The 12,754-nt window shown below is 37.3% G+C and overlaps 1 protein-coding gene across 1 annotated transcript in view; it reads left to right on the top strand.

The window, feature by feature from the left end:
• Nucleotides 8,543–12,754, top strand: part of SLC25A21 (solute carrier family 25 member 21) — a 528,456-nt gene continuing 524,244 nt past the window's right edge. The window contains exon 1 of the mRNA XM_005695244.3: nt 8,543–9,864. Within this exon, the coding sequence (XP_005695301.1) occupies nt 9,795–9,864 (70 nt within the window). The 5' untranslated portion in view covers nt 8,543–9,794. The remainder of the gene's footprint in view (nt 9,865–12,754) is intronic.

Raw genomic sequence — 12,754 nt, 5'->3', positions numbered from 1 at the left:
CACTGCTTAGTTGGGACTTTAACATACAGTATATAAGCTTCATTTTTTAAAACTGTAATGTGTATTGTTCAGCTTGCTCAAACAGTGTTTTGGGGCCCCCCCTTTTCCATTTTTTACTTAAGGAATGGTATTTGCTGGTTATAACAGCAAATGAAAGACTCTCCACTCCCAAGGAAAAATGTTTTGTTTTGTTTCTGTTCCTTTTGTAAACAACTTTAATGAGGGGGTAAAAGATGTACATTTAGAACAGTGTACCCTGTCTAAGGGGTGAGTGTACAACTGATTTGTTTTTTAATTCAGTACAGCCCCTGAATAATGTAAATGCTCATTTTCTTTAAGATATAAAGAGCTCTAGGGTGCTCAGTCTGTACATGTTATTGTCATAAAATGCATACTGTTGGATACAAACCACTGTGAACTTTTTTGTTTCAAAGGGACTGTTTTTGTTTTTGTTTTTTTTCCCCCTTCTCATTGTCTTATCATGTAAAACTACTTTTTATCGCTATCAACGTTAGCAGTAACTTTCAACCTTGCCAGCATCACTGGTATGTATATTTAATTAAAGCACACTTTCCCCTGTGGTATACTTAAAATGACAGTTAAAGCCATTATTTTCTAAAAAATGACCATAAGAGACAAATATGAACAGTTATATGCCAACAAAATGGATAACCTAAAAGAAGTTGATAAATTCCTAGAAAAACACAACCTACCAAGATTGAATTATGCAGATAAAAAAATCTGAACAGATCTAAAGTAAGGAGGTTGAAGCAGTAATCAAACCTCGACAAAGAAAATTTCTGGACCAGAAGGCTTCACTGGAGAATTCTACTAAACATTTAAGAATTAGCACCAATCCTCCTTAAAAATTCCAAAGAATAAAAGAGGAAGGAACACTTGGAAACTCATCCTATGAGGCCAGCAGTACTTTGATACTAAAACTAGATAAAAAGAGGAAACAACAGACTAACATCCCTGATGAACAATGATGAAAAACTCCTCAGCAGAATTCTCCCAAATTGAATCCAAAAGCACATTAAAATGATTATGTACCATGACCACGTGGGATTTTTATCTGGAACAAAGGCTCTATTCAACATATCAAAATCAATCAACATTAACAAAAGACAAAAATCACATGAGTATCTCAACTGAAATCAGAGAAAGCATTTGACAAAACTTGACACTCTTTCATTATTTAAAAAAGACAACAAACTAAGAATAGAAAAAGTAATTTCAACATAATGGGCTTCCCAAATGACTCAGGGGTAAAGAATCAGTCTGCCAATGCAGGAGGCTCAGGAGACATAGGTTCGATCCTGGTCGGGAGATCCCCTGGAGAAGGAAATGGCAACCATTCCACTATTCTTGCCTTGAAAATGTCATGAACAGAAAATTCTGCCTGTAGAACTATATAGTCCATGGGGTCGCAAGGAGTCATATGTGACTGAACTTGCATGCACACATCTCAACATAATAAAAACCAGGTATAAAAACCTACAGCAAACATCATCTTCAATGGTGAATACCTAAAAGCTTTTCCCTTAAGATCAGGAACACAGCAAGGAAGCCCACTGTCACCATTACTATTCAACATAATATGGGATTCCTAGTCAGTTCAATTAGGCAGAAAAAATTAATATAGGAATTGGAAATAAAGAGGTAAAATTAACTCTTTCTGCAGATGATATTATTTTAGATGAAAATCCTAAAGGTTCCACAATGAAATTACTACAGGTAATAAACAATTTCAGCAAAGTTTCAGGATATAAAAATCAATGCACAGACATCAGTTATATTTCTGTACACTAACAATGACCAATGTGAGAAGGAAATTAAGAAAATGACTGCACTTAGTATAGCATGAAAAAGGATAAAATAATTAGCAATAAACTTAGCTGAAGAGGTGAAAAACTTGTATACTGAAAACTGTAAGACATTTCTAAAGAAATTAAGAAGATGCAAATAAATGGAAAGACATTCATGCTTGTGAACTAGAAGACAGTATTGTTTAAATGTCCATACTACCCAAAGTGATATACAGATTCAGTTCAATCCCTATTAAAATCCTATGGCATTTTTTACAGAAATAGGAAAAATCTAAAATTCATATGAAACCACAGAAACCTCTGAAGCAATCTTGAGAAAGAAGAACAAGGTAGAAGCCTCACACTTCCTGAACTCAAAGCATACTATAGACAACTGTAATTAAGTGGCATTGTCTGTCTCTTCACACAGTCTTCCTTCTATGCATGTCTTCCTGTGTCTAAATTTCCCCTTTTTATAAGAATACACATTATACTAGGGTCATCCTAAAGAGCTTGTTTTAATTCGATTATTCTATAAATACCCTATTTCCAAATGAGGTCATATTCTGAGGTACTTGGAGTTAGGGCTTCAATTCATCTTTTCTAGAGGAGACAATTCAGCCCATAACAACAACTTGAGAAACATAAAAATGAAAACACAACAGGCTATGGTTATGGGATGCAACAAAAGCAGTGCTCAGGACATTCACAGCTGTAGATGACCATATTAAAAAAGAAAACACTGCAAATCAATAGCTTAATTTTACACCTTAGGAAATTAGAAAAAGGAGAGAAAACAAAACCAGCAGAAGGAAAGAAATATTATAGCAGAGGTGAATGAAACAGGGAATAGGGAAAATAATAGAACTGCCTAAACCAAAAGTTTGGTTCTTCGAAAATGTTTTAAAATTGTCAAAACCTTAGCTATATTGACTAAGAAAAAGATAGATGTTATTAAAATCAGAAATGAAAGTGAAAACATCAAAACTTAGTTACATTGACTAGGAAAAAACATGTAATAAAATCAGAAATGAAAGTGGGGACGTTACTATTGGCCTTACAGAAACTGAAAGAATTTTAAGAGAATATAATTGGCGTACAATTGTATGCCAACAAATTAAATAATTTAGATGAAGTGAACACATTCCTCAAAATATACACATTTCCAAAACTTACTCTAGAATAGAAAATATCAACAGACCTATAATAAGTAAATAAATTGAATCAGTAATTAAAATCAATCCAATAAAACAAGTTCAAGACCAGATGGCTTCACAGGTGAATTCTACCAAATATTTAAAGAATTAACAATGATTCTACTCAAACTTTTTCCAAAAATAGAGAGGAGAAAATACTTCCTAATACATTCTATGAGACCAACATTTCCTTGATACTAAAGCCAGAAAAAGATATCACAAGAAAAGTACAGACCAATATCCTTTATGATGCAAATATACTAGCAAACTAAATTCAAAAGCATATTTAAAGGAGTAAGCACCATGAACAAACAGAATTTATCCCAGGAATAAAAAGGTATTAAGACATGATAGAATCAATCCATATAGTACATTTCATATTAATATGACAAAGGAAAAATACCTACATGATTATCTTAATAGATGTAGAAAAAGCACCTGACAAAATTCCACCTCATTTCAGGTTAAAACACTCAGCAAAATAGGAATAGAAGGAACACTTCCTTAACATGATAAAAAGCACTTATGAAAATTTCACAGGTAACATATTCATGTCAGGAACAAGACAAGGACACCTAATTTCATCACTGCTATTCAACATTGTACTGGAATTCCTAGAGAGAACAATTACGTAAGAAAGAAATAAAAGTTCTCCAAATTAGAAGAGAAATAAAACTATTTCTGTTTGCAAATGACATGATTCTATGTAGGAGAAAAATCCGCCAGAAAATTAATATATGAATTCAGCAGAGTTTCAGGGTACAGGATCAAAACACAAAAATCAGTGGTGCTTCCATATACCAGCAGTGAATTATCCAAATAGGAAATTTTGAAAAGTCCTCTTACTACAGCATCCAAAATAATAAAATACCTAGTAATAAATTTAACCAAGGAGGTGAAAAGTGTGCATACTAAAGACTACAATGCAATGTTGAAACTAAAGACATAGTTAAATGGAAAGGCATCCCATATTCATAGATCATAAGATTTTAATATTGTTAAAATAGCACTTCTGTCCAAAGTCATCTGCAGATTCAAAGCAATCCCTATCAAAATTCCAGTGGCCTTTCTTGCATAAATCAGTAAGCTGATCCTCAGGTTCATATGGAATTGCAAGGGGCCTCAAATAGTCAAGGCAATTTAGGAAAAGAAAAAGAAAGTGGGAGAACTTATGTGTTCTGATTTCAAAGCTTTCAAAATATTAATTAAATAGTGAGGTTGGGGCATAAGGAGAGAGACATACTGACCAGTAGAAAGAATAGAGAATCCAGAAAGAAACCCAAGTATCTATGGCCAATTGATTTTCAACAAGCATTCCAGACCATTTAATGATTATCTTCAACTCTTGGACTTCGTCAAGATTAAAAACTTGTGCATCAAAGGATATTATCAAGAAAGTAAAAAATGGAAGAAACATTTGCAAATCATATATCTAATAGAGCTTAATATTCAGAATGTACAAAGAACTCTTACAATTTAATAAGAAAAATACAGACAGTCCAACCAAAAAATGAGCAATGGGCTTTAATAGACTTTTTTTTTTAAGACATAGAAATGGCCAATAATCACATGAAAAGATGGTCAACTTCATCAGTCATTGAAGAAAAGCAAATCAAATACAATATGTGATACCACTTCACATCCTCTGGGACTAGGATGGCTGTAATTTTTTTTCAAATGGAAAATAACAAGTTTGGGGAGGAATATAGAGGCATATATATGTATACTTAGGTTCCAATAATATCTAAGGTATTCAGAATGAATTCAGGCAAAAGTTACTTAAATTCTGTGCCAGAATTTCCTCATTTGTGAAAGTGAAAGTGTTAGTCGCTCAGTCATGTCTGACTCCTTGCAACCCTGCCAGGCTCCTCTGTCCATGGGATTTCCCAGGCAAGAATATTGAAATGGGTTGCCATTTCCTTCACCAGAGTATCTTCCAGACCCAGGGATCGAACCCAGTTCTCTTTCATTGCAGGCAGATTCTTTACCATCTGAGTTACCAGGGAAGCCCAAAATGTATCTGAGAGTAAGCAACAGCTTTTCTAGGAATTATTTTAAAATTTATATTCATTATACACAGCCCTGTGTGTGTGCTGCGCTCAGTCATATCTGACACTTGGTGATCCTCCTCATTTGTAAGATGAGAATATTTCAGGACTTCCCATCTGATCAAATGCTTAAGAACCTGCCTGCCAATGCAGGGGACTCAGATTTCATCCTTAGTCCCATAAGACCCCACATGCTGCAGAACAACCAAGCCCATGTGCCTAGAGCTTATGTTCCACCACAAGATAAGTCACTGCCATGAGAAGCCCAAGCACAGGGATAGTGTGAATGAGATAATGGTTTGTAAAAATCTTAGCCTAGTGCCTTGCATAAGTAAGTATTACATGAATATTGTAGTTATTACAATTTGCTACGCAGGCTGACTATGGCCTGAAGGTTGCAGATTGCTCTTCACTTTTCTAGAATCTTGATTTCCCTCTGGTCTGTTCTCTTATTTTTTTCCTAATTTGCTGTGAACCAAAATATTAGATGTCCATCCTATCAATGTTTCTAGAATTGGGTCTAAAATTAGTTCTAAGTGAAGGCCTGGGAAGCTTCCAGGAGCAAGTAAAAGGATTTCTGCATGTTGATGGCTCATAGGTCTTAACTATACATTCACAGTTACCTCTTAAGTAACAGAACTCTGTAAATAAATGGCCTCTAAGTGTTGTTCTTATCATATCACAACAATATATTGAAAAAAAGTTTCCCAAGTAATTATTTTGTTCATACAGCCCAGTTAAAGTCCCTTGGAACTTAGAACTGCTCTGTTAGGCGATAGAATAATCTAATGCATCAGAACCTAGGATCTGTCCTAAATAACATGTTGCTTTGATATCTGTAAACTATAAATCACTGAGGACTTAGAGCAGTGATACTCAGACCCGATTTGCACACAGCATTTCTTTAATATTTCTGCAAAAGAATACTTGAGAATAATATAGGTCTTTTGAATCATTCAAGAGTTGAAATCTCTCCTACTAGTCAAGATTTCTTAATCTGGTATCCACAGAACATTCTTCCCAACTTCCCACCCTATTCCATGGATGGGCTCTATGCATGCCAAATTCTGCATTTGTATGTCTATGTGTATATACAGTGTGTTTTGGCATCTAAAGAAGAGTCTCTAGCCTACAATGTCTATGTGTCTTTAGGGAATGGTATTTGTAAATGTGGCTCCAGTCACAGTACATTGAATACCATGGGATTATATTGCATTTTCTAGTCAGAAACTGATGAAGATAAACTTTAGACTTGAGGAAAACAGAATTTTTCAAACTGAGAAATACTGTAATTTTAAAGTATAGCTCTTGGTTCCTAAACTTTTTCCCATACTGTGGTTGACACTGCCAGTTGTTTAATATGTTTTTGCCTTTCTCCCATAATGGTATATGTATATATATATATATATATATATATATATATATTTTTTTTTTTTTTTTCCCCCTAGACACATTGTCACCCAGCAAAATACTACCTTTCGCGACCTCCCTCATACTTAGGCATAGGCCTTGTGGCCAAGTTCTAACCAACGAGATTTATGTAATTTGGAGGGTTTTCTTTACCCTTTTTACTTTTCTTCCTCTCTGCAGGCCTGAGCTTTATTTTGGCTTACAATTGTGTCATTATCTGAGGGCGAAATAAATTTGTCTCATTTAAGTCACTCTTATTTTGGCCTTGAACAGTAGCTGATCCTATGGCGCAATACAAAAACTTTATTCCAAAAGACATTGAAGAAATTGTCAGATACTTAAGTTCAGTATCTATTTTTTTAATCTTTATTGAATTTGTCACAATATTGTTTATGTTTTGGCCCCAAGGCGTACGGGATCCTGGCTCCCCCATCAGGGATGGAACGCTTACCCCCTCCACTGAAAGTCTTAATCACTGGACCATCAGGGAAGTCCCTTCAGTAAGTATTTTAAGGTTCCTAAAAGTTTAGTTTCTAGTCACTTGGCAAACTGATAAATTCATAATTTAGCTATGTAGTTCTCAACCAAGATCAAGTAAATCAATAATTAAAAAATAGAAGCTTGATACTTTAGCAGTTTTGCTCTAATATCAGGACATTACACCATTATTTAAAATAATAATAGAAAGAGTAATGTGATGGATTGTGTCTAGGGAATCTGAAATAGTAGGTCAAGTAAACTTTGCTTTTCCCAGTGGTAACCTCCCAGGGTTCCAATACTGGCCATGGGCAAATTTGGCTGCAGGTAAGAGCTATGCCCCATAATCAGAGCTCTGAGCATAGTGGGTACTTATTGACTGTGGATTAGCACTGGCTGACTCCTAAACTCCAGAATGTTCTTATACCCAGGTCCTATCTTCTCAGCTCATCTAGAGGTATAGGATTAGACCACCTGTGATATCAGGTCTTTTTTTACTCAAAGAAATCTATTCTAATACAGAGAGGTTAAAAAGAGATAGCAATTTTCTAAAAGGGTATTTGGAAAGAGAGAATCTGGGAGTCTTATGACTGAACCCTTGGGATCCTGAAAGATTGAGATCTGAGTGAGACCTCAAACGTGCATCTACCTCCTCAAGGTAAAATATTCATAGATTAAGATATTTATGAAAAGAAAAAAGATATTCATGGAAATGATGAATGATGTCAAAGGCTGTCTATAATCTTGACCTGGGAGTACTGCTGTATTTCCTGAAATAATCTAGGGAAGGGAAAAATTTACTTACATTGCAACATGGTGTGATCTCTTTCATTAGATTATATACTCTAGGGGGGATTTTAACTGTAATATTGCCAGAGCATAATGCTGACACATAGAAAATTCTCAATGAATGAAGGTAGGATTTGCTTCCCTGTGTGCTTTGGGGTTTAATAGTATGTAATAATCCAAAAAATTTCTTTAATTGAAAAAAATTATCTACTTATATACAAAATTAATTTTGGTAACATTTAATTATTTTAGGTTTCAGTGTGACCAAAGGTAATTTGGCCTGTGATTAACATTTAAATCTATAATCCCATGGCTCTTAGAAGAACGAATCCTGGAACTGAATCCAGCTATACCAATAACTTCTGGTGTGATCTTGGGAAACTTAGTTTCCTCACTGGAAAATGAGGTAAATATTTTCTCTGAGCTCTGAAATTCTGATTTTAGTGCTTAGTATATAATAGGTTCTAAAGTATTTACTGAATGAGTAAGTGATTCTATGTTATACTTAAGGCCTCATATTTAATTAGTAAGAAATTGAAACATTGCTTAAAAGCTTTTACCATATCTAAATAGCAAATATTTCTGAAAACTATTTCTTGGTGAGCATATTCAAACTTGATAATTTTAATCAAATATGAGAAAATTTGTTTTTGCACATCTGACCACAGAAGTAATAAGTCTCTCCAATTGCTCAGTCATTATTATCAGCTTTTAATAGCTCAACCTAAGAATTAAACACAAAATATAAAACCAATTACTGTATTTTGTACATTTAATTGGAAATCATATATATTAAGTTGAACCTTGTTACATATACTGATATTCAATGGCCTCCAAAAATAGTAATTTTATATGGTTCAAACTGAATATATTTAGTACTGAATACCGTGTTTAATAAATAATACGACAATAAGGGTTCCAAAGTTTCTCCTCCCTTTTAGGCCTATCATTTCCTGCCTGTTAAGGGTGTGGCAGGTATCTTACTAAAATTTGAGAATCCTGTCTCTCCTACATAGCATCAACTTGTGGTGTAAAAAAAGTGTATATATCCTAGTATTTATGTTTTGCTAACTGTCCTAAAAGGCTAGTATGAATAATTAATCGCTTTATAGAGAGAATGTACTGGGAGTTCCTTAATGTTCCTTGATTATTTAGGTCAGTGGTTCACCAACTTTAGCATATATAATAATCATTGGAGAACTTATTCAAACACAGTTTTCTGAGCCCGGTACCACAGACTGTGATTCAGTAGGTCAGGACTGGAACACGAATCTGCTTTTCTTACACACACATTACATGGATGCTCACGGATATTAGGTATAGAAGCGACTTATCTGTAATAAGGCCTTTTTTCCCCCCTTTGGTCTTTCAGTAAATAAAACTCGAGCTGATGAGGTACAAGATAAATTCCCTTAAGCCGAAACCGCTTCTTAGAAAAGTACTACATTAACTCAATTGTAAGATAACCATAAATTGGATTTATTTTGACTTAGTTGCTGTCAATTTCAGTCTACGGTTTCAGGACAACTAACTCCAAGGAATTCAGTCACCTGTTCCTTCTTTAGAACTGCACTGTGCTCTGGCTTTCCAGAGGGCAAGGGTCGCCGGGGCCCTGCCGATGAAGTTCTAGGCCAGAGTCACTTTTTTTTACTTGCCTTATCAGAGGTAGAGCGTCCAGCTTGACAAACTCTGCAGAAGGCTCCCGATAGGGAAACCCGTGAGCGCCAATCTAGGAGACCAAACCGACACGCTGAGGTCGACCAACCCAACCCCGGGGTCCTTGGGTCCTCCTCGGAGCCCAGGGAGACAAGAGTGGGGAGAGGAAGCCCCTGAAGGAGAGCCACAGGCAGGTCTCAACACGCCGGAGATCACGCTGCTAATCTGTGGTCCAAACCGCCCGCCGCCTCCGAGCAGTAGTCGGACTGCCGCCCCCCAGGGAGCCACTCAGCCCAAGAAGCAACTCAGCCCCGGCTCTCTTGCTCCAGAGAGGCTCTGCAGGCCGGCATCGAGGCAGGCGAGCTCGTCCCGGCATCTCAGCCCACGCCGTGGTCCACTGTCTTGCGAAGATGTCGGCCAAGCCCTCTGTCGGCTTCGTGAACGAGGCTTCTCGGCAGATCCTGGCCGGTGGTTCTGCTGGTAAGGCCGCCCCGCCCGGCCGGGGGCTAGTCGCCTTTCCTTTCGCGTGTTCCGAAAACCTTTCTCCGACAAGTCTCCCCCACCATAGGTTTTGCCTTCTTCCTCTGCCTTCCGCCCTCCGGGTTCAGAGCCTGAGTAGCCCGAGCCCGCGGAGCGCGGGAGTAAAGAAAGCCGGGATCAGGCGGCGGACCCCGGGTGTCCCAGGTCAAGTAGCCGCGGCGCCCGCGCCGGCCGCTCTCGAGTTCCCCGCTTTCTGTGTTCCTAGCCTGGAAAGCAAGGTAGGCAGCAGTCCCGAGGCCTGCCACTTTGAAGAGGTCTTTTAGCCTGGCTGGCTATTGTATTTGAAATGATCCAGTTTGCGTTAGACTTAGTTGTGCTATCCATTATAGCCTCTTTTTAACCCCAGCTAACTCAGATCTTAAATATTTCTACCTCCCTCGTTAAAGTATGTGCCTCGGGACTCCACAGGTTTTCTTATTGCATCCTGTTTCTTGCTTGCAGCTATTCCTGCCTTAATAAGCATATTAAAATTAAATGAAAATGTTGACGCATATAAACACCTTTGATATAATAGGCTCACAGTAATTTATGGAGAGTTATGCTGTAGGGAAGAATCTTTTAGGAAGAAATCTCTTATAGCTAATCATGGAAGTAATTACTAAGTGTGGCTAAGAGAAAGTTACACACGAGTTACATTATGTGAATGTATTTTAAAGATATTTTAAAATATAAATTATGAATTGATTGAAAATTTAATCTTACAAATTGTGATACATATTATTATGAATGTATAAAATAATTACTGTAATTCACTCATCACCATAAAACATTTTTTAAAATGTACTTATTTATTTATTTAGCTGCTCTGGGTCTTAGGTGCTGCATGCGAATCTTTCATCTTTCTTGTAGCAAGGGAGTTCATTAGTTGCAGCAAGAGAAACCTAATTCCCTAACCAGGCACAGGACCACCAGGCACGGGACTTGCACCCTTGCGTTGGGAGCACCAATTCTTAGCCACTGGACCACCAGGGCAGTCCCAAACATTTTTATAAATGTAAATATCCCTCAATAAATTATGGTAATGCTAGTAAATCATATTAAGATGACTGAATGTCTAATGTCTACCTTTGACAAGCAAATTTTATTTTCAAACAAACTTGAACTTTGCATAAAGGACTGTTACAAATTATGACTATTTATCATCCTGTCACAAGTTCCTTGCATCTAGGAGGACCACCAGCAGATGTATCACTTACACTCTACACTTTTCTAACGATGACATTTCATTAATATGGCAATCAAGGCATTCATTTCTTATATGTGATTATGCTATGTCTATTCATTATATTGTTAGTGCTCCTACTTTCTACTTTTTAGTTGTTCCCGGTAGTGATAATGAATTTGCACCAATTTACTCACTATTTTGGTCAAATTCCACAATGCCCATGACTGCCAGCTGTCCTTGATTTCCTTGATTCAGAGTCCACAACCCTTATTAAATAAAACTCAGCTGGCCCAGGAGGGAAATATAGTTAATTGGTGAACATCCTAACCTGTGACTAGTGATTCATACGTGCATTTGTGCATGCTCAGTCGCTTCAGTTGTGTCCAACTTCTTTGCAACCCCATGGACTGTAGCCTGCCAGGCTCCTCTGTCCATGGGATTCTCCAGGCAAGGATACAGAAGTGGGTTGCCATGCTCTCCTCCAGGGGATCTTCCCTACCCAGGGATTGAATCTGGGTCTCCTGGGTCTTCTGCATTGCAGGCGGTTTCTTTACTACTCAGCCACCAGGGAAACAGGAGACTGACTTGCTTTTTTTCAATTCCAGTGTATGATGCTGGGGTGAGACGCAAAATAATCCAGTATTGGTCAAGGGCCCACTTCTGTACCAATCAGTTGTAGCCAGTCCCCACTGGGAGGAGTGAGAATCTCAGGGCAAATTATTTTCCAAAGAAGTTGAAACACATCTTGAGATGGGCAATTGGTGTCTTTTGTAATGATATATGTGTGTCTTTTGTTGAAAGATATTTATAATATTTGCATTTAAAAGACCAAATGATGCACTGGTAGTTGCTTGGATAATACATATCTAAAGACTTGTCTTGAGTTTGTAGCTATAGCTATTATATTGTTACCAATGACAACTTTGTTTTACACAATGAAAGCTCTGCTCAAGACAGTATACACAGAGTAGGCTTCTAGCTTGCCTTCTCAGCTTCAAGTAATAGCCTAAAATTGAGGTGAGTGGATATAAGCCAGTGATGATAGCTTCAGGAAGATCAGCAAGGCTAACACTTGAGAGGTTAAGGATGAGATGGAGAAGAGGCCATTGGATTAGTATTCAAAGTGTAATCTATGGATGAGCAGGACGGAGGTGCCTGGTAGTACTTGGAAGCATGTTAAAAATGTAGGACCTCGGGCTAAGCTTATTGCAGACATACCATATCAGAAGCCGAGTTTTAGGAAAGTCCTCAAGTCACTAGTTTATTCTTTCAGGTTTTAGAAGCACTGCTTTAGAAGACTTGAGAAAAGAAATTCCATAGAGTTGGAGCCAGTTTGAAGTAGGTTGCAAATTAAATCTTTCTTGGCTTTCATTGCTGACCATAGAGAGAAGAACAAGTTCTGTACTCCTTACTTGTGTGCTGCCAGTTTAGCTTTCAGTCTTATTTTCCTGTCCTGTGCCATACGTTCCATTTGGTTTCTGCTCAGGAGATCTGTTCACCATACTTGAATGCTGCCTATACCTTTGCACCTTTATTCCCAATGTCTGGAATGTCTTTCCCTAATTTTATCTACCTATTGAAATTCTGTGAAACTCTCTGACACAATGTGGTCCACTGGAGAAGGGGATGGCAAACCACTTCAGTGTTCTTGCCTTGAGAACCCCA

Source organism: Capra hircus, chromosome 21 (genome assembly GCF_001704415.2).
Source record: "Capra hircus breed San Clemente chromosome 21, ASM170441v1, whole genome shotgun sequence".
Classification (NCBI taxonomy): Eukaryota; Metazoa; Chordata; class Mammalia; order Artiodactyla; family Bovidae; genus Capra; species Capra hircus.
Note: the sequence above shows the minus strand (reverse complement) of the source record. Positions and strands in the feature narration are given on the sequence as shown.